General features: G+C 37.9%; 1 protein-coding gene across 3 annotated transcripts in view; it reads right to left on the bottom strand.

Annotated features, from left to right (window-relative positions):
- The window catches only part of LOC108698716 (protein Daple), a 71325-nt gene that overhangs the window by 3863 nt on the left and 44019 nt on the right, over positions 1–23443 (bottom strand). Inside the window, exons 9-30 of one of the 3 annotated variants that reach the window (XM_018230421.2) lie at positions 23264–23345; positions 22389–22547; positions 20290–20436; positions 19773–19917; positions 19195–19376; positions 18844–18981; positions 17692–18762; positions 17063–17190; positions 16523–16664; positions 15693–15860; positions 13746–13907; positions 13309–13586; positions 10579–10722; positions 10005–10191; positions 8169–8314; positions 7315–7404; positions 6754–6986; positions 3067–3258; positions 2193–2261; positions 1851–1919; positions 1305–1582; positions 445–666 (exon numbers count right to left, since the gene is read on the bottom strand). In XM_018230421.2, the coding sequence (XP_018085910.1) occupies positions 445–666; positions 1305–1582; positions 1851–1919; positions 2193–2261; positions 3067–3258; positions 6754–6986; positions 7315–7404; positions 8169–8314; positions 10005–10191; positions 10579–10722; positions 13309–13586; positions 13746–13907; positions 15693–15860; positions 16523–16664; positions 17063–17190; positions 17692–18762; positions 18844–18981; positions 19195–19376; positions 19773–19917; positions 20290–20436; positions 22389–22547; positions 23264–23345 (4432 nt within the window). Of the gene's footprint in view, positions 1–444; positions 667–1304; positions 1583–1850; positions 1920–2192; positions 2262–3066; positions 3259–6158; positions 6448–6753; positions 6987–7314; positions 7405–8168; positions 8315–10004; positions 10192–10578; positions 10723–13308; positions 13587–13745; positions 13908–15692; positions 15861–16522; positions 16665–17062; positions 17191–17691; positions 18763–18843; positions 18982–19194; positions 19377–19772; positions 19918–20289; positions 20437–22388; positions 22548–23263; positions 23346–23443 lie in introns of those variants that run through there. The other 2 variants (XM_018230422.2, XM_018230423.2) reach the window with 2 other exon arrangements.

The raw sequence follows: 23443 nt of genomic DNA on the forward strand, positions 1-23443 counted from the left end.
AAGTCCAACAGTATAACTTGACCTGAAAGCCTCTCCATGCTCCAACAGTGATGAAAAAATACCTTCTGAATAAACAAAAACCCTAACCACCCTCAAAAGTGCCAAAACAATGGTTGTAGTGATGGTTAAGATAATTCATATTGAATAGAAAGAAAATAAAACAATCTGCATTGGGAGGAAATTACCAGCACTCCCACCCTCTGCTACAGGCTTTAATGAGCTTGTTCAGAATGAGTCAGCCAGAAGATGAGTGTGAAAAGATCTAGGGTTGTATTCACAAGGAAACTGGGTACTTGGAAAAGCATGAAGTTACACAGCCATAACTTCACTGGACAGTGGATGCCTGGAACATTACAGGGCTGAAAGGATCTAAGCCCATGCTCATGCAGACTTAATGGGTAAGATCGTGCTAAAAGCAGTAGATAGAAAGTTATGCTTGAATACCCTGGGGATATACAGCGAAGCTGCTCTCCTACTGGCCCTGTCTGCTCTCTTCCTCCATTCGCAGTTCTCAGCCGATGGCAAGCTCTTTGGCACAGCTGTTTGGGAAGGATCCTTGAGATGCAGAGTGGGAGAGGGGGACTGGGAGGAAGGGTGCAGGGTCTCAGCCTCAAACAGAAACTGATGCAGAGTGATGAGCTCGGAATCATTTAAGCTGTGCCGGCGCTGGAAAGAAAGCAGCAAGGAAAGCAAGAGAAAAATAAGCAAGGAAGAGAAGCATGTGAAGCTCAGATATAGATAGTAAAACAGGACTAAAATGGGTAAAAGGACTGATGGGTCAGATACATGGAATATACACACTTTTTATTCATTGTAAAGACTGTTTCACATAGTTACCTATAGCCTTGCAAACAAGGCAGACCACAACATAGGGGGTTTTACCTTGACGTGGTATGGTGGCTTATCAATATTATGATCATAACTTTGTAACAAAAAAACTCTGTTTCAAAATTACATGCACTTGCATATTTACTTGAATTACTTAGACAGGGCTTTATACTTTTTGAAATTGGCCTCAGGTGTGCATCCACAACCCACCCATAGACCACAACATAGCCCTCCAGCATTATCATCATCCCCATACAAAAAGACTGCAGGGGAAGTGGCTAGCATCAAACAGAAAGAAATACTGAACAACTGGGAGTCATTTACCAGGTAGTAATCGACCCCTAATTTGCCTTATATATCATATATCATGAAATTAACTCAGTTTATATAATACCTTGTACCAAGCACAAATCAGCCAGAAAAATGAAGGTATTCTGTTTGATACTGCCCTGCACAGAGCTCTGTTTTGCACTTACACTGGGTGGTGACTGTCTGCTGCTCTCTTGCAGAAACTCTTCCAAAGTCACCATTTCACTGCCAGGGGACCCAGGACGTGGCCTGGTTGGGGTACGGCTAGAATTCTTTTTTTCTGGGTAGTCATACAAATGAAGGCTGTTTCTGTTGACTGGAGACTCTCTGTTTTTGGTAGCTCCCAGCATAACGGCATTTGGATGGTACAAATTACTCTCTCTAGATAAAGTTGCGATATCTTTGGTGGGAATCATATCTTCACTGCTCACACTCTCCGGCCTGCCTGGGGGACATTTGAATAGTAAAAATTAATATCACTGTAACCACTTATTGTTTGTGTGTATGTAAATAAATAAAATAAAAAAATTAAAAATATATATAGATTTTTTTTTTATAAGACAAGGCAGAGTGTAATTACACTAAGTGATCACAAGATGTCGCTATACATAACATGATCATTGCAAATAATTCAGCATCTTCTGACACTTTCACCATCTTTATTACCTTTTCATTTCAGTAATTGAGATTTTAAAGAATTGAATTTTCTCTACCTTTAAGAGTTAGGGGTGAGCTGCTATTTGATGCACTTCTGCTGACTTCTAAACTGCTGGTCCATGGCACTAAAATGACAGAGAAAGCTAAAATATTATTTTATATAAATTAGATGCTTATAAAATAAAGTTCTTGTGCAAATAAGCCCACTTTGTAAATTGGAGATTGTATTCTCTACTGTAAATTATAGCAATATCCGAACCAAAACAGGAATTTTGTGAAAATGTATTGAATTTTGTGCACTTATACACAACATATAGTGGGACATCACTAAACAATGTTTAGAAGAATTCATGTTACAGCTTGATATTAGCTCTTGTGGGTTATATAGAAAGAATTACCACGTGAACTTCCAGCGTTGGATTCAGCCTCATGCAGTTGGTCGGATTGATTATCATCAGAGTTGTAGCCTGCATTACAATACAGAAACAAGGGTGATGAGCATTGATTATTCATTTGTAGGTTCATAGAACTACAATAATTTAGGAGCCAAAAAGGCAGATCTGATGAAGAATTCAGTCCAGAGCACTAAGCTCCAATGTAATATAAGATGCAGACTTTATTATTTCCCAATTTTTTAACTGAAGTAAAATTTCCAATTTTATTGGATAAATAGATGTGGCAAGTGTCTCAACTGCTACTAGTGAAGCTTGTTTCTTATGTCCAGGCAAACCCATACACCCACAGGCTACCAGCTTAAAGGGGTTGTTCACCGTCAAACACTTTTTTTCAGTCCAGTTGTTTTCACCAGAAATAACGGCTTTTTTCAATTACTTTCTATTATTTATTGGTGACCGGTTTTCTAATATTGAAGTTTATACTTTCTCGCCTTTTTATGTCTTTCTAAAGCAGCCCTCGTGGGGGTCACTGACCCTGTAAACTCTTCTAAATGATACATTTGCTGATACTTTTCTTATCTTTGGTCCTGCTGAGCAGAGTCTCTGAGTTTCACTAAAGGCAGTTGTTATAATTGATACAATAGTTACTAATATTCCACAGATGCTGCTGATAAATATATTAACTAATGTATCAAATTGTAACAGTTCAGAATTTGCGCCTGGTTTGTGGAGTTTCCAGACAAATACTAGAGACAGGAACTATAAACTTTTGGGTAGCTAAAAAGCTGAGGGACAGTAGACGTATTGTAGTGCCCACAGCAAAGATTAAACTAAGTGTGTGCATGAACCTCTGGATATCTATTGAATTAGGGATTACCTTTAGGTCTGGATAAATGCGGGACTTTAGCATTGTGTGCAGGGGCAGTAAGGTGGATTGCAGATGTAGAGAAAGCCCTGGATCCTGACTCCATTCTCCTAGAGCGAGAGAGATGTTCCGGGCCATCTGTTTGCTCACTGCTGCTTCCATGGTAGGACATTCTGTGCTGTCTTTGGGCAACCTCTACCAGTACTGAAAATATTAAAGAAATGCAGATAATGAGCAGAAGAAGTTAAGTGTTTTATTAGTATGTTTTTTCTTGCTGCAAACTACCGACTTGTACCGTTTGGAAATTAGAAACTACTGACCTCTTTATATATTTATTTATCGGATAGAGATTGTCCCACCTGGTACAATTAAATATCAGTCAGAATAACATTGTTTGCAGCAAGAAAAATTGTTAGGCTGATAACTGCTTAATAAATATAAAATATGTAAAACAAATACATAGAAAACTAAAGATTATTTGTAAAGCAAACTTATTAAAACATCCACAAGGCGGAGTAACATACTGCAGTGCAGGCTCATAGGCCACATAGAGGAATAAGTAATGAAGCACTTTAGGCTGGTGGCACAATAAGCAGTTTCTCAACCTTTGTAAAATGCAGGCAGGGAAGACGCCAATCCACTGTCTTGGACTCTGGGTTCTGTATGAATTGGTGTGATTTTGGCACACAAACCTTTGAAGACAGCGGCTTGGCCTTTTCTCCATCTGTGTTTGTAAGCAGACAGAGAAAAGCCACTAGGTTTAGAGCTGTAAACTCCAAATACTGAGGTTGGGGAGATCAGCTTGAAGGGCCGTTAGGGAGATTGCCGATTTGCTCTTCTAGATACATCCACAACATCAGTTTAAGGGTTGGGTAGAAGAACAGACTACCCCTGGACCAGATACAAACAATATCAAACCAGTATTTTAGGAAAGCTCTCCCAACTCCTTCCCCAGTGGGCACAACTGCACTTATTAACACATTTCATACTTAGGCAGCAAATGTTCAATGATCAAAGCAGGTCAAAAGCCACTTACAATAAGCAAGACAAAAACAAGGGCAATTATAGCAAGTTTAGCAACACAGGACTGAGAGGAGGAGCGTACAAGTGAAACTTATCATATTAAATGGCTAACACAGAGGGACCAATATTTAACACGTTCTCTATAGTTCAATAGAATCCTCTTGTCTGTAGGCATTTTCCCCTAATGGAGCAGACAGATTACTAGGAGTAGCTCTGTGCTGCCCGTGTACCTAGCAGATACTATGGGAGGCAGAAATAATATGGCATTCTGTTATCTCCATAAGCAAACTAATAATTCTAGGCTTTCCCTTTGCTGTTGCTGTGACAGTGGCCTGAAAGCTGCCTGATTCCTACATCAGCTCTAATAAAGTACAGGTATGGGACCAGCTATACAGAATACTTGGGACCTTGGGTTTTCCGGGTTAATGGATTTTTCTGTAATATGGATCTTTATACCTTCAGTCTACTAGAAAATCATGTAAACATTAAAAAAAAAAAAACCCAATAGGCTGGTTTTGCTTCCAATAAGGATTCATTATATCTTATTTGGGATCAAGTACAAGCTATTGTTTTATTATTACAGCGAAAAAGGAAACCATTTAAAAAAAAAATGTGATTATTTGGATAAAATGGAGTCTACAGTAGATGGCCTTTCCTTAATTCAGAACTTTCTGGATAACGGGGTTCTGGATAACGAATACCATACCTGTACCCAGTAGGCATTTGCAAGCCTTATCCTATAATGTTCATACAGAGCTGTAACAAGACACATCCCTTATGCAGCCCAGTTTCACACATATTGTACTGTAAGAAGGCTTTAAAGTTGTTGTTCACCTTCCAAACACTTTTTTTTTTTTAGTTCAGTTGTTTTTAGTTTGTTCCCACAAATAAAATAATTTTTTCAATTACTTTCCATTATTTATTGTTTACTGTTTTTCCAAAATCTAAGTTTAAAGTTGAATGTTCGTGTCTCTGGTGTTTTAGTCTGGCAGCTCAGTAATTCAGGCGCAGTCTCTGAACTGTTACAATTTTGCAACATTTAGTTGATACATTTCTCAGCAGCATCTCTGAAGTATTAGCAACTATTGTATCAAATCTAACAACTGCCTGTAATGAAACCCAGAGATTCTGCTCAGCAGGGACAACGATAAGAAACGTATAAACTAAATGTATCCATTTAGGACAGTTTACAGGGTCGGTGACCCCCCTCCCAGGGCTGCTTCAGAAGGTGAAAAATTACACTTTACACTTCAATATTAGAAAAACTGTGACACATAGAAAATAGAAAGTCATTGGAAAAAAAGTCGTTATTTCTGGTGATCTATCTGAAACCAACTAATTGTTTGAAGGTGAACCACCCTTTAACATATGGATGTTTGAAAGCCACTGCCTCTGTGCAGTCAGTCAGAAAATGAACAAAAAAGCTAAAACAAAAAGAGTGATGAGCAACAGAACAGAACAGAGTAGCTTATGATGATTTCTAAACATAACAGGCTTTCTAAGATCTCTGTTTTATCCTGTGCTTGAGTTGGTTTAGTTCCTAAGCACTGCAGTGCTCCAGCAAACTCAACTGGCCAAAAACAACTGCAGAGTCACAAGTTAGAGCTCTGTTATATCAAATAGCGGATGCAGATATAATACATATATAGTACAGAGACACGCATACTTAGTAATAATGCAAACATTCTCAGTCATCATGCTGGGCCCGATAAGGAGAAGCACTGTGAAAGGAACAGGTTAGAGCAAGCGCTGGTGCATGTTAGAGAAATAAGGAAGAAGGAAGACATGCAAGACAACGTCTGGAAGCTTATGGAGCAAGGACAAAATTGGCTGGTTTGTAGACAAAACATACGGGGAAGCAATACAACTTTCATGGGGCAACTTCTATCAGCCCCGAACCCTAAAACATAGAACACAAGGGGGCTTGCAAAGTGCAACAAACTGCAGCTACACTTACTCAGTCCAGATGGCAGCTTGTTTGTTAACAGATGGGCAAAAATGATTTTTTTTATTTTTATGGGTGTGAGGGGGCAGGGATATTTTTTCCCCAAAATTCTTTCTTCAGTCCAATGCTTTGATTGCTGCATGAAAGTGACTTTACTAAGGGAATCTGTAAGATATTTGGGGTTATTTAAATTTATATTGTTTGATTTTTATTTCCATAGCTCCAGAAATTCTGCTGATGCAGGAGTGCGAGAAGAGAGTGTTAGAAGTCCCTGATTTCCGGGAGAGAGACAGAGTCATTGTGAGAGGATGGAATGTCGAAAGATGACCAGAACCGCAGGCGCTTAGAGAGACGCCGCTGACTCTGCACGGGTTTCTCCTTGTCTTGGCTCCTGCTTTTCAGAAATGGGAACTTTATGCGAGTAGCTGGTAAGTGGCAAATGTGGAAGTCACCCGGGGAAGTAAAATGAGAAATAGAACAGTTAAGCAGGGAATAAATAAATCAAAGTGAAAGGATGAAGTTACAAAATGAAATCATCATTTGAAAAGAACATCAATGAAATTATATCTACTTATGTAAATGAGCTCCTCTAAAAACACACACAGGCATCCAGCAGCTGCAATTAGACAGATATTATTATATAATCTCATCATAGTAAAAATGTAGTTCAGATCTTGTACTGGTAAGTGACTTTATAGTAGAATAAAGGCATCGGAGGGCATGGACCTTACCTTTACTAGCCAAAACCTTGGGGCTGCCTTTCTCATCAGAGCCAAGCGATGAATTATCTAAACTCTCCTGTTGTAAGCGGAGTGGTCTCATGGATGATGGTGATGCAGCCATTTCTGCATTATCCATTGTCTTACTCTGAACATCTGTGGGAGATTTTACACTTTCCCTAGAGGGTTCTTTCTTTGGTTTTATCAGCTTTGCAATAGCTTTGGCTCCTGACCAGTGGCTTTTCCTGTAGAAATAAAATAATATGAAATTGCCTCTGTATAATTATTAATTAGACTAGATATCTACCCAGATCTAGTCTCTGCATTTAAACTGGAAATATATTTTACCAAAAACAAAAGAGGCAAAAGCTGGAGACCCATTATTTTACTGCTGAGAGGTGGATAGGAGGTGTGAATCTTTTATTTTTCTACAGGCTTTTGCACAGTTAACAAAATGAAAATGTAAGATAGATAACCAATATTTACTTTTACTTGAGTTTGAGACCATATACGGTGTATCAGTCACATACAGTGTGTACTGTAGGTGCATTAGAAATAAAGTAATAAACCTACTTTTTAGGAGTTGGATCATAAAATTTATATTGATCCATTATCTTTTCTTCCAGCTTCTCCTTTTGCCTTCTCAAGTCATGTAATTTATCTCTGTTGGGAAAAAGTAAGCATTATTAGGATAAGAGATCAAGACAGTTAATCAAAAGCAATTGTTAACCCCTTTCCTAAAATAAAATAAAATGTAGAATTGATGAAATTGAAATGTATTAACCGTATTTTGTAAGTAAATCTTATGCATCACTTGCTGCACCTCCTCTGTTAACAAAAAAACATCCCCTAAGTTGATAAACAACCATAATGGTACAGTTCTCCTTTAAACACTAAAGTCTAAATCATTTCAGAATTTGGGGAAGAATCGGTCCCAGACAGAAGGAGTCTTTCTAACTGATCAAAACTTGACACATTTGTTTCAGTATTTGTATATAAAATTGTAGTATAACAGTGTTGTAGGGCTTCATGAATGCATTGTGGATGGGATGGCATTTATTGATAACATTAGGATATTGTCTTGTATGAACACTATAAAACTTGTCAAATTAGCACTTCAGTGATACGTTTGTAGTGAACTAATTATTGGGAATTGAAGGTTTCTTTCTGACCCAAGCAATAAACGTTGGGACATTACTACAGGAAATTAGCAGTCAAGAAATTCTTGCTTGGTGGTATTTTGAAAATATATAATAGAATAAAAGTACAATTGTTTGGATAGTTTTATTAGGTTTATGTGGTCACCCAATTTATTAGCAGATTGAGCAGAATTCCCAAAAGAGGAAAGTTTTGTTTTTAATGAATTTAGTGAAGACACATTATTCTGTTACCTGATTTTATGCACCCTTCATTAGCCAGATACGTACATGTATTGCTTTTGTTCCTCGTGGTACTGCTCCTTGGTCTCCATGCTTTGCTCCAGCAGCATTTGGTTCTGCTGGCTGAGCATTTGAATCTGGCTCAGAAGATGGTGGTTTTCTTCCTCCAGGTTGCTTTTTAGACGTGTGAGCAGCTGCAGGAAGATAGATTCTGTATTCATTTTGTGAAACATACATTTTTATTTCCACTAGTGCTACATGCTCAAATCTGCATTATTGGAGAAAAATGTATTATTTATATAAACAACCTAAACAGAAATGTTTATAAATATAGGTTTTGTATGTTGTACTACCTGGAGTCGGCCCTGTGATTCATGTCTACGGGCAGCACAGGACAATAACAGAAAGGAAAGAACAGAAATTTTGTTGTTATGTTGTCCCTGTGTTTGTGTAAGTTTGCTACAGTTTCCTCCCACACTCGAAAAATATACAGGAACGTTAAGTGTCCTGACAAATTTGACAAGTGTGTGTGTGTGTATGTGTTCCGTTACTGAGAAAAGCATTCATTTAGGTTTATAGGCAAGCAGTCCAACAGCAAATGAAGAGCTGGCTCCTGTATTTTATTGTACAGGTATGAACAATAGTGTGTACAATGATTAAGTAGCTATCACATCATTTCCTCAGGTGCAGTGAAACAGAACAAAAGGAATGGCACTCTTTTAAACCAGCGACTCTCCCTGGAACAATGACCTCAATTACCCATCTATCATTGTTGTCATAATAATAGAAACCTAAAAATGCTGCAATTACCATTTCTGATTTAAAACCTTGTTTTGATTAGGGATGCACCGAATGCAGGATTCGGTTCGGGATTCGGCCTTTTTCAGCAGGATTCGGATTCGGCCGAATCCTTCTGCCCAGCCGAACCAAATCCGAATCCTAATTTGCATATGCAAATTAGGGGCGGGAGGGAAATTGCATGACTTTTTGTCAGAAAACAAGTAAAAAATGTTTTCCCCTTACCACCCCTAATTTGCATATGCAAATTAGGGCTCGGATTCGGTTCGGTATTCGGCCGAATCTTTCACGAAGGATTCGGGGGTTCGGCCGAATCCAAAAAAGTGGATTTGGTGCATCCCTAGTTTTGATAGATGGCTGCAAAGACGGTGTAATTTACAATATATGGACCGGTTTATGAAGTATTATTTATGTCTTAAAGGACCACCACTTATTTGCTAATGATAAAAATGTAAAAGTCTTCTGCAACTGTACCATTCGAAATGATCATAGAAAACACGATGGTCATCATATAAAAAAACTAAAGTATAAATAAGATCATTCCAAATTAGGCATTTTTAAGAGAACACTTTTTAAAAATGTTCCTATTGTTGTGGTTAGATTGACAAATTACTTAGTACAGGTATGGGACCTATTATCCAGAATGCTGGGGGCCTGGGGTTTTCCAAATAATTGAGATTTCTGTAATTTGGATCTTCATACCTTACGTCTACTAGAAAATCATGTAAATATTAAATAAACCCAATAGGCTGGGTTTAATTCCAATAAGTATTATATATTTTGATCAAGTACAAGGTACTGATTTATTATTATAGAGAAAAGAGAAATCATTTTTAAAGAATTGGACTGTTAGGATAAAATGGAGTCTATGGGAGGAGGCCTTTCAGTTATTTGGAACTTTCTGGTTAACGGGTTTCCGGATAACAGATCCCAGGCCTGTATTATATAGTATCAGTAGCATTTATGTGATATGAACTGTGTGATTAGACAATATGATGGTATAATATGAGTGAATTTCTATCTGCTGGACAAAACAGGCAAGTGTATTAATGATTTGGCTGCTGCCTTCTCAACTCTCAGCCTTACCTCACAGTGGTTATCAAGTTTGGTGAGGGAAATATCCATGGTCTGATGCTGTTCTTTTAGTTCATCAAAACGTGCCTGCCAGCGGTTTAACTCCATCTGGGCATTGTTTAGGGAGGTTTTTACCTCCTTAGTGTGCTTGTGAAGGCTGCTGTATTCTGTCTGCAGTTCTCCGTGCAAGAAATTCAACCTATGGCATACAAGAGGACATCATTCATACAGACAATGTCCCAGAAAGAAATTTTATGTGCCAATTCAGAAACGACAATTTCATTTGATGGCTTCTACATTTCATGTTAATGGTTTTTTTTTCTCATTTGAGAACCAAAATAAATGTTTTCTTCAGTAACTATAACATTAGCTTGTCAATAATAAGATCTAATGATTAAATTAAATCTGAGATAAACTAATATCCTCATCAGTTTTAACCGGATTCAAACACAATGAGCGCCTCTAACAAATGGTGGTAAAGGCATTAACAGTACATGGTTACAAATCTCCTAATGAACTTTGTTTTATCAAATTGACACAGCACTTGACATCATTGTGTGTTCTCAGATTATGTAACCATACTCACCTTTCCAGATCTGTCTTTAGTTTCTGGTTTTCTTCCATTGCAACAAAGTTCTTTCGTCTTTCCTGTTGCAGAACGTCCTGCTCTTTCTTTAAAACTGCATCCAGGTCCTCCAGCTCTTTTTTGTGCTTTATTAGTGTACTGTAGCTTGAAAAAAAAGTGTTAAATGTACGGTCAATAACATGTATTTCTCATCATATTATACAGCTATAAAAACAAAAGGAATGTTGCTTTAAAAGTTACTTTTGTACTGCATTACTTAATATTTCCCAAAATCCTTACTAGGGCCACCTGATATTCAACTCTCAGAGTTGTTTAAAAGAGCAACTAGCTCGGTGTACAGGTACCTGAAGTATATAATGTCATTTGTTAGGGCAATTTTGTTATTATTTGAAGAATGAAATACCACATACTATTGTGATTCCAGATAATGCTCATTTCTAACACACACTATCCAGAGAGGATTGAAGCCAGTGCTGCTATACAGAACTCCAATAACTCCAGGTACACTGGCTGAATTGGTATCATCCTGCAGGCTAAAAGGATGTATATAGTACAACTGGTCATACACTACGATGGCCAAATACAGATACTCGAAACAGTTTGCCTACAGGATTGGCTCAGAAGGTTGCATAAAAAGAGCTGCAGCCACTCACTTCATCTGGCAATGCAGCATGCACTGAATAGAATTGCAGGATGACTTGTCAAAATTAACTCTTGATGTGCCACGTATGCCAAAAAGTTGGGTAATATAGTCCAACGGACCAACCAAATCTAGGCAGGTATTACCAGTGCATCTGGTCCAAGTCTATGTCACAGGTTACATAAATATTTATTTGAATAGTTAGTCACGGTTTCGGTTTCGGGCACTTGGAACACATTACAATTAAGCAATATCTAGGGTTAAGAGGGTTCTATATGTAAAGCTTTTAACCTGTTAATATTATGGTCACAGAGAGAGCTAAACCAATACATTTGTGGTACTCCAGGCCTTGTGATCATGAGCAAAAAGTGGTGATAGCCCATTTTTGGAGTAAAAGAGGTGGTAAACTGGAGTAAAATACTTTCTCCATATTCACAAACAGGAATCTGCCTAAATTCGACTCAACTGACACTTTTCATATTTTAGTGAAAGACAGTTTACAGACACTTTTACTAATTTGTCTTTCAAACGACATAAACATTGTGCACAAGCGACATTTAAAAAACACTTTCTCCCGACATTTTATAAAATGGAGTAAAGCTCAGTATAACCAAGATAATTTGCTCTGCTTTGGTTCACCCAATCTTCATTTCACACCTCTTGCAGGTGCCCCATTGGGGAAGAATTAGAATATTAATAGGGATTAGTATTTTATAGTCAGGGCACACATTTCTGTCTATCCCTATAGGTGTAAAAGCCTCATTAGCAAAACAAGTAAAACACTGATTAAACAACAAAAAAATGTATTTTATACAATTTGATATGTAAAAAGTTTTTAACTTACACTTGCATCATTTTACTAGTTTTATCTTAATGAATGAGGCATTATTAGCAGTTTGAGTGAATATATTATCTAAAGGAAAAGTTAAACCTCCCAGCCATTTTTTTTAGTTTTAGCAGCAATTAGACACTTGACCTAAGATAGTAAAACATATTTCTGATACAAATCCCTATATTATGCAAAATAGCATTTCTCGTATTTAGACCCTTATATCTTGTTACATAACTGAAATTACACAAACGTGTAGGCAGATTTAGAAAGCCCAGGTCATCCTGAAAAAAAATGATGTATCATTTTCCTAGGTAAATAAACCCCCTCCCCCAAAAATTCCAATATGATGGCTGACTGACAGGTGTAGTAAGAACTAATGACAAATTCAGAAACATGTCTTTATAGGGATCCTATCATGAGAAAAACATTTTTTTTCAAAATGAACCAGTTAATAGTGCTGCTCCAGCAGAATTCTGCACTGAAATCCATTTCTCAATTTTGAAATCTGACATGGTGCTAGACATATTGTCAATTTCCCAGCTGCCCCTGGTCATGTGACTTGTGCTCTGATAAACTTCAATCACCCTTTACTGCTGTACTGCAAGTTGGAGTGATATCACCCCCTCCCTTTTCCCCCCCAGCAGCCAAACAAAAGAACAATGGGAAGGTAACCAGATAACAGCTCCCTAACACAAGATAACAGCTGCCTGGTAGATCTAAGAACAGCACTCAATAGTAAAAACCCATGTCTCACTGAGACACATTAAGTTACATTGAGAAGGAAAAACAGCAGCCTTCCAGAAAGCATTTCTCTCCTAAAGTGCAAGCACAAGTCACATGACCAGGGGCAGCTGGGAAATTGACAAAATGTCTAGCCCCATGTCAGATTTCAAAATTGAATATAAAAAAATCTGTTTGCTCTTTTGAGAAATGGATTTCAGTGCAGAATTCTGCTGGAGCAGCACTATTAACTGATTCATTTTGAAAAAAATTTTTTTCCCATGACAGTATCCCTTTAAAGTGTCATGCAAGGCAAAATCTGAAAACTATCTGTTTCAAAGACAAATTCACAAAAGTGGAGATACAGGTTTGTGAATTTGGTGGGAAATCCGACACTTTTATCTCCACTTTTGTGATTCCCCCCTTTGTATTTGTCCAGTGTTTTATCCTTTTAATAACAAGCTCAAGCACAGGTACAATGTACCATAAAACAGGAGGTATTTTTTTTTCTCGCTGTAACTTGAATAAGACCCCTTACCTCTCCTCCAAGCTACGATGTGCCTGCTCTAGGCTCTTGTACTGGCTTTTCAGGGAACTGTGTTGGCTGATCATCCCTTCATACTCTGCTGACTGGCGTTCATAAAGTGAGCCCAGTTGCTCATGGTCCTGAAGCAGTGATTCATGTGTAACCCTTAAGTGCTCCTTCTGCTGTTGGAGGATTTCATTCTCACTTTCCCGAGCAGAAAGCTGGTTCTGGAACTGAGAGATCTGGGACTTCAAAGAAGCAACCTGGGATGTGGCAGTGGCATTCTCAACCTGCAAGGCAATGGACATGTAAAATCCTGGATAGCATTACTGCAAATGATGAAAGATAATATAAGTCTATGCAATTTTACAATATACATGAATAAATGTCTCTGTTCAAATAAAATTGTTTGAAAATGCCACATGCAACATACAGAGCACACTACTTACCTGTAGATTGGCTGTCTGGGTCTGCAGAGCAGTGTTGTGTTCCTGAAGAAAGGTGACCTGTTTCTGTAAAGTCCCCATCTGACTGCTGAGGTTAAGATTATGGGATTCCAGATGTTGAAGCTGCTCTCGGAACAGCTTCTTCTCAGCTTGCAGCGCTGCATTCTACAGAAGGAAGGCCAAAGAGTAAGTTTTAGAGATACAAGAGGCTTGGAGCGCTAACTACATCCACTAACAGTGAGTGTAAGGGAAGTATTTGAGTTTCTGAGTATTATCAGTACAAAACTCTTTTTAAAAAGAATTCAGATGGGGAAATGTGTCCTCTCATCCATACACCATGGACTGCATGGCACAGGAAAGGGGCAGAAAGGCCACTTTTTTGGCATTGTAAAACAAGGTTACATCTTAGGATAAAGACACATGCAGTTAATTAAAATACAGCAACTGATCCATTCTTAGTTAAAAAATCATGCCCCCTTACAGACTTTAAGGACTTAAACTAGTGCCAGCATCAAAACTGGCTGTTTCATGCAACATACTGTAACTGCCCTACAGGTATCCCCAGTCACAGTGACACTGAAGTTGCTTTCACCAATAGTTGTGAAGTCAGAGCAGATGTTTCCAGTCAAACTCACACTGATATGGACTCCAAAAATGAATTAGCTTAAACTTACTTTATTAATAAACAAAATAATGGGACAACAAGGTAGGAAATGCTGATTGTGGAATGTGGGTTTCTCATGCATTCTCAGAGCAAGGATGTTGAACATCTGGTGAAGAATGATGAAGTTTGGGGAATCTACAGAAAAGGCATGGCGAATGACTCAGAACTCCATCCACAATGCCATTGTATCATTGATCAACAACCAAGTGTCGAATAATAGTAGACTGATTTGCAGGATATTATTTTCAGACATCAGGAGACAAGCTATCAAAGTACACTGACATTTTACAGAGGTAAAACAAACAATGTTGAAATTTAGTGTGTGAGAGATAAAAGCATGATTGGGCAATGACACTGTGTGCAGTGACTCCAGGCTTCCCTCTGATAAGGCTGGGAACCAAGGCAGACATAAAATGAAGCAGAATACCAGAGGCTGAAGAAAGATTCACCATGGCCATCAAACAGAGACCGGTACTGATTCAAAGGAAGACTGACTTTAGCCAATTAAAAGAGGGTCTCATAAAACCCATCTCAGCAATGTCAGTTTAGCTATTTTCTTCAAAACTGGCAGACAATACACAGGGCCAAAATGATAATTTTTCCCAACTGATATTCATTTGCATGAGAGTATGTATCCGTTAGGTTGAATACTCTTTGGCCACCCTCATTTTGGGCCAAAGAATTTTGCATTCCTTAGGGAAGTTCCACTTTAAGTGATCAAAACTTTAGAAGACTGAATCAACCAATTTTGCAGTTTACCGAACACCAGCAAAAGTTCATCACAAAAAGAACCATCATCAAGAATTCATCAGGTCATGCAAAAAGGTTAAATATTTAATTCTGCACCAGAAGAAGACATGTTTATTTACAGACTGAGGTGGAGGCTTAGGCCTTTCATGAGCCAAGCACCATAATGTGACTCTTGATTCTCCTGCCAAGCTTGGGTTGGTAAGCAAGCACCGAAGATAGCTGGTGAGACCTAAGTGTGGCGTGTCAGGGTTTTGCCCACTGGCAGAAGGATGTGGTAGGGGAGGAGGCAGAATTGTACAAGAACCTACAGGAGATATATTCCTTGCAGCTAGCCTTAAAAGCAGCACATGCAATGATAGAAATATTATAGCTATTTGGCAATACTTGTTCTGTACTATATAAACATAATATACATACTTAAATTAATATAAATGCTTATGATTTATTCCAGATGCTGTATGCTACACAAGTAACCTGTGTTCATTAGATTTAATTTCTTCAAGCAAGTAGATAGCAGCAGCAGATAAAATGCTCACATTTCTTTCCAGCTCAATAGTTCGGTCCTTAAACTTAAGCAGTTCCACAGTGGTCTCTCGTTGCCCATTTATCTGGCTATTGCAATCTTGTTTACTGCTGAGCTGTGTATAGGAATTATGAGCAGCTCCCCTCAGGTTTTCCTTGGATGCTATAATGTCTTTCTTAATCTGAAAAATACAAGGGTCAATCATTTTGATGCATCAAGTGTTTGCCTCTAGGCAAGCATGCTACACTTTAAGGTTCAGCAGCCAGACAGAAATAAAATAAACTAGAAGCAGACAAACAGGGTGAAGATATTCCTTATAGGTTTGTAAGTGCTCAACCTCTGATTTTTAGGATATCTGCCAATTATTACATGTATTCTAAGCGGAGTTACTCTATTTTAAGGTTCTTTTGGTTGTCTATGTATCCACCACATTATATTAATAGTGTTTTATTTTGACCTGTGAACATGTTACAAGTCAGAATTTAGAAGGCTTCTCCTCTGTTAACAGATTCCCAAAAGGCAATTGGAAGGCATGCATTTGGTTTTGTGCCTCTGAAGCTCCCAAGGCCTTCTGTATAAGAACCTCTCCAAAACATGGTTCAGAAAATGCTCCCTCTTGTTGCGGTTCAAGAATTGATGCCCTTAGGTTATGTTTCACTATTATCCATTAAAATAATTTACTAAAACCAACACCATGGCTGGACTCTTCTCTGTCCGATGTAATTTTCCTCTCCCTACTACTTCACTAATGGTGATGCATTGGGTTGTAGGACACTTACATTGAGTATAAAAAAAAACTCAGTAGTATTGTAAAGCTGTTCTACAGAATTCTAGAAATCATACCGAATTTAATTCATTCTGCAGCTGCTGATTCAGACTGCTTGTCTCTTCTATCTTCATCTCCAGTGCCACTATCTTGTTTTCTTTCACTGCTAGTGTTGTCTTTAGTGTAGATTCAATCTTGTTCTCCAGGAGTTTGTATTTTCTATATAGTAAAGAGAAAACATATGATATATTTTTAATCTGCCAATGATTGATCTCGCTAGAGCAGAGATATCCAACTTGGAGTCTGGTGTTGGACTACAATTAGAATATTTTGCTAGAATGCAAAGTGGAAAAGAGAACTAAACCATTTTCCAAAGCTATTTAAGGAATATCTAATAATCTAACTTCTGCTCTGGCATATTGGGCCATTCCTATGTTAGCGTTTTTTTTTTTGGTCCAACAACTATCAGTCTGTGCAAAACTTTATTCAGAACTGCAACTTTTATGCAACCTTTATAAAGCTTGTCTGTGATGTTTTTCTTTGACTTTGTGTGTTTAAAGAAGCCTTATCAGTGTCAGTATAATACGTTTTTTCCAACTTTTATCCAAAATTCTTACTTTTCAGCATTGCTGTTCTCATCCTGCAACATCGATTCCTTATTTAGGCCAATTTTTTCCAACTCAAGGCTCAGCTTATCCAACTCACTTGACATTTGCTGGGTTTTTAATTTCTCTAGGACCAGATCCTACAAAAGATGTTTGTTTATTAAAAAGAGAGATCACCAAAAATACATACAAGGATTGTACAAAAACAACAAAACAAGCTATTTCCAGTGAGCTGGTGGGCTGAGAACACCTATATAATTTTCATGTACACTGTACATACACTGGTTAGCAGGCACGTTTCAGGGGATGCCACGCCCCCTCCTGCTCCACACTTCTAACATGTAGCGTCTGAGCGGGTTGAGGAGGGGCCACATTGCCAGTGCAGTGAGCGCTATTTAGCTCGCTGCACTAGAAGAGCCGAATTTCCATTTTAAAAAATGGAAATTCGGCTCTTAAAGTTACCAGAGGTGGCTTTTTGCCGCCCCTGGTAACTGGCCGATCCATGCCGTCTGAGGCAAGATTCTCACCTTGCCTCATGGCCAGCGCGCCCCTACTGTTTCGTAAAGTTGTAATAAAGAAACATGCATTATCAAAAATAAACAAGATAGAAGCAAAAAAACAAACAAACCATGCTTCATTACCTCTCTTAATGTAGCTAGTGTTCTCTTGTCAACAGTCATTTGTTGTAGTAGATCCTTGTTCTCCCTCTCCAGATCTCGTGTTTTAGTGGATAAGTCTCTCAGCTTGGATATCTCCTTTTCTAGTGCACGGTTTTCTTTCTCCAAGTCTGCTAGCTTCACAGTGTTGTCATCTAGGATAGCATCTTTCAGCTCCACCTGCTGCCACAGTCTCTTTGACTCTTTCTGTAATATTTTATTATCTTTCTCCAGCTGGACCATTTCTTGCTCTTTAGCTTTGTTTTCTTCCTCCATTCTCTCCAGCCTCTTATTACAAATCTTCATTTCCTCCAAGGTCCTTTGAAGATCCTTATTCTCCTTCTCAGTGTCATGCAACTCCTTCTCTAGATCATTAATCTTTTTATTTCCAGTGTCCAACATTTGCTGCAGCCTCCAGTTCTCATCATTCAGGCCCTGGTAACTGACTTCCAAGCGCTCTGACTTCTTCCCAAGTGCCTTCAGAAGCTCAACATTCTTTTGCAGCTCCTCTTTTTCCTTCTGAAGCTCATTATTTTCTCTCTCAATCTGTGTGCTTTTTGCACAAGAGAACCTCATAGCTTCAACTGCTCTCCTCAGTTCAAGGTTTTCTTCATCCAGTTGCTTGTTCTCACTCTCCAGCACTTCTAATTTGATTGTAACATTCTGCAATGTGTCCAAAGACTTCTTCAACACTATGTTCTCTCCTTCTAATACTTCATTTTCTTTTTCTAGGCCTTGCATCTTTTCTTCTACAATCTTTATGGAGGTCACTTTCTTAGTCAGTATTTCATTCTGTTTTTCCAGTCTGTGTACCTCCTTCTCCATCTTATCCAATTTCTCCACTTGTTCCTTGGATTGATCAAAGGCTTTCTGTAGTTGCTTCTTTTCGTATTCCAACTCATTCATTTTGCTACTTGTGTCTTTAATAGTTTCATGAAGGATTCTGTTTTCCATCTCAATATCTTTAACTCTTGCTTCAGTGCTCACTTGAGACCTTTGCCGAACCGCTTCCAGTGTCTGAATGAGGTGCTTATTTTCCTGCTCCAACTCTTTAATCTATAATTATAGCATATTATTGTCAAACTGTTGTAATAATACCATGATCAAGAAAGCTAACATACGTCAAATATGTTTTACCTGTCTTTCCTTTTGAGATTTTATATTTTCTAATGCTTGAGAAAGCTGGTCTTTTTCTTTCAGAAGATCTTCACTCAGACTTTCCAGATCCAAGCTGCTCTGTCGCTCTCTTTCAATTTGTTGATTCAAATTTTCAATCTTGTTGGAGGAACAGAATATATTAACAAAAAGTTACCAATATTTTATTGTCAAATTTTATACCCTATTTTTATAGTACAGTTCAGTAGAAATTAAAAGCTGGGCTGAATGTTATAATAAACATGGAAGTCAAGGAAGATGGCTGAACGAGGCAGATGTCTGGGACTGGGCATAAACTGAGCAGAAGGGAAAACCTAAACACTTAGTACTTACCTTTTTACTGAGCTGCTGATTTTCCTTTTCCCACTCCTGCCCCTTGAGGTTGCCCTCCTCCAGAGTGAGTGAGGCCTCTCTTAGATCCTGAATAATGTTCTGAAGGCTCTGGTTTTCCTTCTCCAGCTTCAATATCTTGCTGGATGTTGTTTCATTTAACTCAAACACAAATGACTTTCTTGCTAGAACAACAACATTATGTAAAACTGAGTAAAACTGCAGAAGAAGTTTTTATTAAACACTAATATAACGGGTAGCTGCTCTGGGTACTATATAGGGTCAAGAATGCTTCTTTGACAATCAGAAGAGTTATGAAGCCTACAAGCATTATAGTAACATTTTCTCCTAGACTGCTAAAATAATAAATGAGAATACCTAGGGGTCCACAGCAGTCCATGGGGGACACATCAAGCAGGAAGAAAACTATTATTTGCTGTTCTTAACAAAAAAATGGACGACTATATCTTTACACATCTTAAAAAGTAAATGGTGCCTTAAAGAATGGGCTTCCACTCAAAAAGGTGTAATAGCCTCTTGTAAGCCTAGATACATATGACTGTGGTTTATAGGATATTTACCATCAGACAGGTCAGTGCTTTTGGACAGCTGATCCAGTTCCCAGCCCAACTGAGCGGACTCGTTCATGCTTTGCTTCTGAGCTATCTCGAGTACCATGTTTTCTTCCAGCAACTCCTCAATCCTATTCTTGTCTGAGTAACGATCCTACCAATATGGAGAGGGGTGGGAAAATGTATGTGCCATTAAAAACATCAAAAACCTGTATATGCCCACTATAAACTCAAGAGAGAGATCCGAATCATGTGTCATATGCTTTAGCAAACAAAACAGATGGTTTCACTGTAGAAAATGTGATCAATGAACTCTCCCATATTATTATTATCATGTATTTTATTATTAACATGTATTTTTAGATATTAAAAGATTTTACATATTTTTTTTAATGACTGAACAATACAGTCCAATTTGTTCATTCAAAGAACTGAACAAGTACACAGTCAAACCTTTCAAGACTATTCATGAAATCATTTAAAAAAAAAAAAAAAAGGGAGAGGAAATTTAAGGATTTTTTTTTACCAGTTCAAGGTCGTGAATTTTTGACTTCAGCTGTAGATTTTCTTTTTCTAACTCATGAAGTTTGTCTGTCCGAGTTCGTGCAGCAGCCAGCTGTTCCTCTAACATGGATTTTGTCTCAATGAGAATCATATTGTCTTCCCTCAGTTCCTGTAATTTAAATAAATCTGCCATAAGCCTCTGTGCATTCATCTATAATATGGTAGCTTTTTGCAGCTGACTGAAGAAGAACACCGCTATATAAGTTCTCTAGCCATGGAGGGGGATTTTAGTCTTATCATTTGTAGTAAGATATTTTCTGGAGATCCACTAGCAACAAAGGGAGCATTTTTAGTTTCAAATGCAGACAATCACATTTGTTCAACCTCAGATTTTAGATCACTCTTATAGATACCAAGGGTTTCTCTCTTACATTAAAAAATGTTTATTGGCGATAACGGTTAGGGTTAGGGTATTAGGGTTAGAGTATTAGGGTTAGTGTATTAGGGTTAGTTAGGCAGATTTAAAAAAACAAAAACTAAAACTTGATGGACATGTGTCTTTTTACAACCTTACTTACTATGTTACTATGTTATGTTACTATGATAAGATGCAAAAAATCAGTATGGTGGTACATGATTTCTCTAATCCTAAATAAAGCGCACTAATACAACAGTCTATATATCTAACAAATATGTGCAATGTGTAAACTAGTGGTGCAACATTATAGCAGTTCTTGGCATACAACATTAATGAGATCATATTTCTCTTTGCCCTCTCCCTCTAAGGCAATCTAGTAATTTAATCTACCATGGAAAGGAATGTTTGACTAAATTCTCTCTCTAAAGCAAGATATTCTACACAATAATTATAACAGCACCAAATTGTGGATACTTTGAACACATTGTAAGGAGGCTGTAAACAAATACCCACACTAACACAACAGGTGAAGGCTTGCACAAGTACAATATCCCCTAGCAATCACCAACAAGTAAAGCTACCAGAAATAAAGAAGTAAAGTTGGCCAAACATTGAAAGATCCACTTGTTGGGTAACTTTGAGGGGGGCGATATCAGGTAGATTCAAATTACAATGATGGACATATAGGCGGGGACCCCAAAAATCAGCCACATTTCTGATAGTTGTGATCATATTTTTTGCCCAATATTGCCCACCTCAAGGTGCACCTTTCACGCCAGATCAATGTATTGCCAGCTTCAGCCTGCAGTGGTCTTATGTGTATACTGTCCCCTTACTAGTATGATTCTGATCTCTTGGAGCAGCACTTCCACATTCAGCATTAACTATAGTGATTTTTTTTCTTTTTTATGCTGCTGTTATTATTCTAAATTGTATTCACAGTTCCCTTAGAACTGTGCCATACTCATTTTTAGAGCTAAGTAAAAAAGCTCCAGGACACACACTACTGCTGTCACTTGCTAGATAACATTTTTAAAAACTTGTTGGTGGTCAATGGTAATATCGCTTACAGAATATTTATTTTACTTATTGCTATAATTGCCTATGCCTCTGTAAAGGCATCTTGCAGTTTTAGCTTTGTCTATTAATAATTGAAGCCTGATTTACAAATGCAAATTGCACATTTTCGAATTGAAATTTTGGAACACAAACCCAACACCACCTTGCTGCAACCCACTATAGGTGGCAATAGCTTAAGGGTTTCCCAGTGTCAATAGGGAGGGGCACAAATTCATAAGAGCAAACTGGGTGGACCCATTGGTGCTTACAGAAACTTTACAGACGTGCAAGTATCATGTTTGAATGCAAGTACCTTTAATGAATGGCATATGCAATACATTTGAGCATGACCACACATGTGGCTGCATTTGTAAATAAGGCTTACAGTCTTTATTTGCTAGATACTTGTTTATAACCTCTCCTATTGAAACCAGAAGTGGTACATGAAATGCAATTATTGAGAGAATGGCATACCAGGGTCCACTCCCTATGTTGTCTTACAGCCTTTACAACAAAAAAAATACCACAAATGTATAGAAAAATAAATATTTCCCTGAAGTAAGCAAAAAGCTGCAGGAATTTGTAAGCCTATAGTCACTCAACACCAACAGAGTAAGTGTAACACAGAACAGGAAACCACATACATCCATTCGAGCCTTGTAGAAATCGACATCATGCAGCTTTTCTTTGCACCGAGCCAACTCATTCTCCAAACGGTCCACTTTACTGGCTCTTTCCTTCAAGGAATCTATTTCATCTCTGTAGGTGCGGGCTGTCCGTGCTTCAGAAGCAAGTTGGAAGTTCTTTAAAAAAGAAAATCATACCATAGGCAAATGCTAAGAAACCAGCAGAATATTCACCATCTTTATGAGCAGACTATACTATCTATTTACATAAAATTAGTATGAGTGGCAGTATAGTGATTGGGAAAAACATAGGATGGTACATGAAGCGCTTAAACCACCATAGTTGAGTCAGGGAGAACTGTAGCATCAAAAGGCGCTTCCATGCCTGCACTAACCTTTCAAATAAATGGGAAATCTCTGACTATGACAAACACAGAAACTGTCCTGTGGAGAATGCATAAAAACAATTTTGTGTGTATGTTCATGTGAACTACACATATATTGTCTTTGCTTTTGTTTACAACTCATTCCAAAAATGCAAAATAATCTGTGTTAGGAACACTGAAGCAAGTTCATGCTGTGCAATTCCTGTTTGATTGGTCATAGGTAGTGTTTTTTCCCCCAAAAATTAAACAAAAATGTGTATTTTGTCAGCACTTCTGTTTTTCTTTGTCCGATATGCAATGTTTTCAGGCAAAGCCCACCCCTTTTAATCTGATGAACAAAAATGCTTTCCCATTTGCAACCCTTGTCCAAAATTAACTTATATTCAGGCATTCCCACTGTCCATGGAATAAAAAAACAGGGTAGACCTAATAAATATTAAAAAAAAAAATATGAAAAAGCACTAATTGGTTTTTCTCAGTTAAGAGGCAAAAACAAATCACACCTACCTCCTGTTTAATCTTCTGTAGTTCCAGGTTGAGTCTTTCAACTTCATGCTTTGTATCCAACAACAACTCAGATTTTTCTTCCCTGAAAACAATGCATTTTGCTATATTATGGTGGATAATCAAAGAACTTATGGTTAAACAGCGAGATGAAGCTATGGAAATATTATGAGACACTGTATT

This window comes from Xenopus laevis, chromosome 8L, assembly GCF_017654675.1.
Source record: "Xenopus laevis strain J_2021 chromosome 8L, Xenopus_laevis_v10.1, whole genome shotgun sequence".
In the NCBI taxonomy this organism is placed as follows: domain Eukaryota; kingdom Metazoa; phylum Chordata; class Amphibia; order Anura; family Pipidae; genus Xenopus; species Xenopus laevis.